At 40.1% G+C, this 6,169-nt stretch overlaps 1 protein-coding gene across 2 annotated transcripts in view; it reads left to right on the top strand.

The window, feature by feature from the left end:
• The first annotated feature begins 962 nt into the window (after positions 1–962).
• The window catches only part of CNOT6L (CCR4-NOT transcription complex, subunit 6-like), a 9,970-nt gene continuing 4,763 nt past the window's right edge, over positions 963–6,169 (top strand). The window contains exons 1-6 of one of the 2 annotated variants that reach the window (XM_010021520.1): positions 963–1,074; positions 1,522–1,708; positions 2,140–2,225; positions 2,678–2,791; positions 3,606–3,665; positions 5,214–5,371. In XM_010021520.1, coding sequence (XP_010019822.1) covers positions 963–1,074; positions 1,522–1,708; positions 2,140–2,225; positions 2,678–2,791; positions 3,606–3,665; positions 5,214–5,371 — 717 coding nt within the window. Of the gene's footprint in view, positions 1,075–1,521; positions 1,709–2,139; positions 2,226–2,677; positions 2,792–3,596; positions 3,666–5,213; positions 5,372–6,169 lie in introns of both variants that reach the window. The other variant, XM_010021527.1, reaches the window with a different exon arrangement.

The raw sequence follows: 6,169 nt of genomic DNA on the forward strand, positions 1-6,169 counted from the left end.
CTGGGGAGGGAAAAACCTGTGAACAGCAAGTTCAGCTAACCTTATGTTTTTAAACCAAACAGTCCCTCTCCTTCAGTCTTTCTCTGGGGGAGGTATGGAAGGAGACTTCTCCCCATGCCATCTGGAAAGTGTATGTTTTTTGAATGGGACATTGGAGCTCTCTTCTGACAAGAATCCATGCACCTGATATTAAAATATATCCGTGCATCTCATAGTAAAGTTTGGGTCTGGGCTGAAGCCCTGTATGTACAGGAACAGCTAATGAGAATTTTACCTGAGGTCCTTTTAGGTATCCTAGGCTATTAGGAGTAAAAAGGTCTTGACTGATACTGAGCATGAAAAAGCAAAAAGCAGAGAAGATAGAGAGTTAACGGGAAAATTGAGGTAATTCCCCTCCAGACTGCAATTTCAAGTCTTGTGTAAATGGGACTTTGTATGTTGAAAATAATTACTGTAAAAGCTAAGGGAAGAGCCTTCCCTTCAATTGCTGTTTCCCTGTGAAAACTCCAGGAGGGAGCAACCCGTGTGCTTTTGCCGTGAGCAGTGAAATGCTGTCATCTTGTCTACAGGTTCTGCACACAGCAAATTACTCAGCAATGATGTTGGTTATGCTTCAGTCTGGGGGAGAAACTGGGAAATCCAGAAAGTCTGCACTGGGGCAGGACAAGATAACACTGTGGATGACTGCAGAAACCCAAACTTTGTAGGAAGAAATGCCTTTTTCCATTATGAGCCCGTATTCTGCAAAGGTCTGAGCACCTGCCTAACTCCATGAGCTAGGACCAGTTGGGCTGCTGTCAGCGAAATATTTATTGTACAGAAACTCCAGGGCATGTCCAGGGACAATTTCCAGGACATTCTCCAATTACTGGGGAAGGTAACCTCCTGGAGGGGCTAGGAATGAAGGAACGTTGTGGAGTGGCAGATGGTAATGGTTGTGATGGTCTTTCAGACTAACAGGGATGCCAAAGGAAAAATATGATCCTCCAGATCCTCGCAGAATTTACACCATCATGTCAGCAGAAGAGGTAGCCAACGGGAAGAAGTCACACTGGGCTGAATTGGAGATCTCGGGTGAGTTGAGCTGGTTTTGAATTTTGGTTCAGTGAGGTTGTTGGTGCCCCAGAATCGTACCAGGCACTTTCAGACAGGGGATCCTATTGCAGAAAGAGTTTCACTGAGCTGGGTGAGGAGGAGTAACTCACTTAACAGTTGCCTTTGAGCTTGGCTGGCTTATATTCAGCCCAGTTCATTTAAAACACCAGCTGAGGTTGGACATGTGTTTTTGGGTAGCACATCTGCTTCTTTAGAACTGTACCTCTGTCTCTATCCTAGAGGGTTAGATAATTATTTAAAGCCTGCTCGTAGAGAAGATACGCAAAGGTATCACTCTGCATGCCGGCAAAGTGGTAGCATTTCCACTCTGGAAATCCCATATTCTGACATCCCCCATAGTTTGTATCTGATGGTTTAAGAGCACAAACCTGACTGAAGAGGTGATTGTTTACTTTTCTTTTTTAGGTAGAGTGCGGAGTTTAAGTACATCACTTTGGTCGCTGACACACTTGACTGCTCTGCACCTCAATGACAATAATCTTACTCGCATTCCACCTGATATTGCCAAGCTTCATAATCTGGTTTACCTGAATCTGTCATCCAACAAACTCAGAAGTTTACCAGCAGAACTAGGAAACATGGTATCTCTCAGGTGAGAGAGATTACTCTGGTTAACTTTTCAAAAATCTATTTGGGATTGGGATTGGGACTAGGAATTTTATCTTGCTTTCCATTCTTGTATTTAAAATAATTCAGGATTGGTGCAGAGCTTCAGTTCTAATAATTACTGTAGGGTTCATTACCCTTCTTTCCTGCTCTCTACAGGTACATGTCTGTAAGCTATGTCGTTTCTGCTCTGAAACATTGAGACTTGGTATTTGCTTGCTGTTTAAATTCTCCCTGATTTAATTTTGGGGTTTTTGTGGCTTTTGTGGTGTTTTGGTTTTTTTTTGTCATGCTTTGAAATGGGAAGATTGGCATGTTTTCCCATAACACAAAAAAAATTCAGGGTGCAGAGTGTCATCTTTGAAGATGCACTTCTGAAGTGATACTCATCAAAAGTGTTTTCTGCATTTGCTGCAGGGAATTGTTTTTAAATAACAATCTGTTACGGGTTTTGCCTTATGAACTTGGACGGCTCTTCCAGCTACAAACCCTAGGCTTGAAAGGTGAGTGAGTTCTTTGCAATTAAATATTCCTAGGAGTACTCTTGAATTACTGAGGGGGATGGGCTCAAAATCTTGGTGTATTACCTCAGCGTTTTCTTAGAGTTTATTTGAGATACTAAGCTTGTAGCAAAAGCCAGTTTGGAAAACAATGCTTTGTTAAAGCTATCAAACTTCCTTATGAGCCTATTTTATGTAGATAGGTATATAAACCCTTTAACCTACTGTATTATTAAGTGAGTCAAAAGAAGAAAATCTGTGTGTGCCAGATATTTCTGTAGCATCTGTTACTGTGGTACTCTACAGTTACAAGTTGAGCAACCTGAATATCTTCTGAGTCAATTTTTCTGTTCTCATTATGGGAGACCTTCTTTGGTTGGAAAGCCTTGAGAAAGTCAGGCAGCTAATCACCCAGTTGTTGTTTTAACCCAGTTGTTGTTTTATGCTGTTGGCAGGCAATCCTTTATCACAAGATATTCTCAGCCTCTACCAGGACCCAGACGGAACTCGAAAGCTACTGAACTACATGCTTGACAATCTAGCAGGTGACAGCCCTACAGCTCTGATTGGCAGAAGCAGTTTATGAGCATGCATTTCTGACAGCATTTCCTGGTAAAACAAGAATCTGAACCACTGAAGGCGGAGTATTTTCTAACTGCTGTTGCATTTGTCAGGTGGTTCCAGTTGTACACACAAACACACACTGTGGAAGAGGTTGACATACATTGTCCAAGCTTTTCCCATGTTACCATATTACAGCCAGTTGTTCCCACTGTTCTGTTTGAACCCTTTCAGTTACCAACAGAACTGCAAGGTCTTCCTTGCTGAAGCCATTTTGATACTTTCCACTAGAAATTATAATCCAAATGCAGGCAGAATGTGAAATTAAGATCTCAAAATACCAAAGTGATAAAGAATATCCAGTACCTGACTTGAATCCTGTGTTGTGGTTCTGTAACTGAGTTTTCTGTATTGCCCCTTGATGTGTAATAGGTTGAAACACTGAAGGAATGATGGATATAGGGTGAGGTTCTTGGAGAAGGGGAGTACAGGTTGTCTGAACCACTACAGGATTTACCCTTCCTTTTTCAGCAGTATATTCAAGATGCAGGAGTACATTGGTGGTGGTTCTAAATTGGAAAGCAAGTGACAAAAGCAGTCATGACAACTGACACATTTGCCTTTACTATAGCTAGCCATTTGCCATTTAAATTGTTTTTGCCTCCCCTGGGAGTGTAAAAAGACTCGGGGAGTTGGGTTTGCAAAGCACAATATGGAACATTATTGTTTACTTGTCATTTTGACTTAGAAATTGTAACTTACAAATATAAACCCTGAATTAATCACTGGTTTCTTTTTTTTTTTTTTTTTTAGTTCATCCAGAGCAGCTGCCTCCAAGGCCATGGATTACTTTAAAAGAAAGAGACCAAATTCTGCCCTCAGGTAAATCTGTGGTTCTTTTCCCTGTGTTCACAAAGTGATGCGCTGCAAAACTTTTGTTTGGATTTTATTTTCAGAGCAGTCGTCTGCCTTACATGGAGCAGATTGAAAATAGCAATTTGTGTTGATTTCTACTAAGATGATTAACATATGGCTGTGCTGTACATACCAGTTTTGTAATTTTAATGGGATGCGGATCATTTCTTCTCCATTTTAGGCTTTTTCACACCCTCTCCAGCCACTGATGCCCAAGCAAAAGAGCTTTTTTTAAAAGAAATTAATTTCTCAGAAGTGATAACTGTGTAATAACTGTGTACAAATGCCGTGTCCACGCTCAGGCTGACCCAAGTGAGACTTTGGGAAGTGCTTATCTGCAAGTAGACACGCCGAGTGGTCGGGACTGAAGTTAGTTTAGTGCCCTCTATTGTTGCTTTTGGTAAAGTGCAAGAGGCAGCATTTCTTCAGGCTGTCCTAATCCAGCGGCCTTTTCCTCCCCTGCACATCTTGAATATAACCAACTAGAAAAAAAATAGGAAGAAATGGAAAATAACAGCCACCACCACATTAAGTTCTGCATTTCTGTTCAGATTCCCCCTAAGTCAATATCTCAGACGAGTTTTACACACTTTCTTTTTATTTTTATAATCAAACTTCCTGAGCACAAATAGAATTCAGAGGTCATTAGGAAACATAGCATTAGGCAACTGAGCTGTGGAATATGTCATGGTAAAAACTGTAACAATCACGTTGCTTGTTGTTATAAAATTAAACCAAACAGCCGAAATCTTCTGTGATAAAAAAGTACTGCTGTGGGGTAGCCTTGTAGTAAAACCTCACTTCTTTCCCTGCAGATTTGAACAATATTTTCCAGTGGCATGGTGCTAGGATGTTGCATTTACTCATCTTTTTTGTTCTTGGTATAAAACCTAAAGGAGTTCAGAAGTTTGTGTGTGAAAGAAGTGTGTCTGAAGCTGAATGATCTGATAAGCTGTGTGCTGACTACTATCTTTTCTCTTTTTAAATGTGACCAAATGATCTATTGGGTGCTTGCTAATCAATTAATTCATTTTTTCTCTTCCCTGCCTTCACCCAGACATTTGTCTCCCTCTTAGATTTGATAGACACAATTTAGAAATATTTTACAGGAATGTAGTACAAATGTTTTGAAATCAGACTGCCTAAAACTGAAGCATTCTAAAGCAGCATTTCTGTCTGATTTCTTACCAAAGCGAGTGGCTGTTCCTAATTGTTGCCTGTATCTAGATCTCCCCCATCCCCAAAGGTAACCAAGAATCCATAGGAAAATGGGATTGCATTACTTTGTTATGCACCTCTCCTTTTGGTAGTAATGCTGATTTTTTTTTCAGGGAGAGTTTAGCCTTGTTTGGTAACTGCTGGCTCATAAAATGCTCAGTAGAATAAGCCCACTGACTTGTGTTCAGAAGGCGCTCCAGAATAGACCATGTAAGATCCAGTATTTTGGCTTGAATAAGTTCAGCGTTTGTAATCTTCAGAGGTTGATGTCCTTTCCCTTTCTTTCTTTCCTTCCAGCTTCATTCACAGTTATGTGTTACAATGTGTTGTGTGATAAATATGCCACCCGGCAGCTCTATGGCTACTGCCCATCTTGGGCACTCAACTGGGAGTACAGAAAAAAGGGAATAATGGAAGAAATCGTCAACTGTGATGCAGATATTATTAGTCTTCAGGTAATTGGAAAATAACTGTGTTTTTCATCAGAAACAGAAAACATTAGCTTCTGCCCCTAGAATTAAATGCTTTCTTGAGAACATCATATTCACCTGCTTGCTAACAAATTCTGGTGCTTACCAGTACAAGGTGTGTTCAGAGATCCTTGTTTATGCATTGGCTTGTGCTTTATAAAATGACACAAAGTAAGAGAGATAAAATTAGCTAAATTAGTAGGTAATCTGTATTGGAAGATCTGGGTCTTTGCCTGCTCAGATAAGCATCCTAAGTGTTCTCCCTCTGGTGATATAGGGCTTACTGCAGAAGGGGAGAATGAAAACTGCTATATTCCTAAATGCCGGTCCAAAAAAAAGTTAAAATCTCAAAAATACTCTCATTGGCAAACAAAGGGACTCTCATGGTCACGGTTAAATATCAAGTGTCATTGGTACATGTATCCTGTTGTATCATTAGATACAATTATTGCCAATGTTTACAACAGTTGAATGCTTCTGCCTTTAAACTGTTCTTTTGTTTTTTAAGCAAATTGTGGTAGGCAAAAATCTTGCTCAAGAAGAGAGTCGTTACCTTGGTCTGAAAACATCAAGAGATTAATCTCTGAAATCCTCTTGGAGACCAAATGTTACTACGAAGAAAATGTATTGTTACAGAGCAGCAAGAGACCCTTGTGTGAAAGACATTAAATATTAATTGCTGCTGGATACCTGTTGACCTCTCAGAAGTTTTAACCTAGGGTGGTGTCCATGTTCAGATGTCAAAAATACCAGGTGTAATCTATTGTTATTCAACATACACCT

This window comes from Nestor notabilis, unplaced genomic scaffold (assembly GCF_000696875.1).
Source record: "Nestor notabilis isolate BGI_N333 unplaced genomic scaffold, ASM69687v1 scaffold22050, whole genome shotgun sequence".
In the NCBI taxonomy this organism is placed as follows: Eukaryota; Metazoa; Chordata; class Aves; order Psittaciformes; family Psittacidae; genus Nestor; species Nestor notabilis.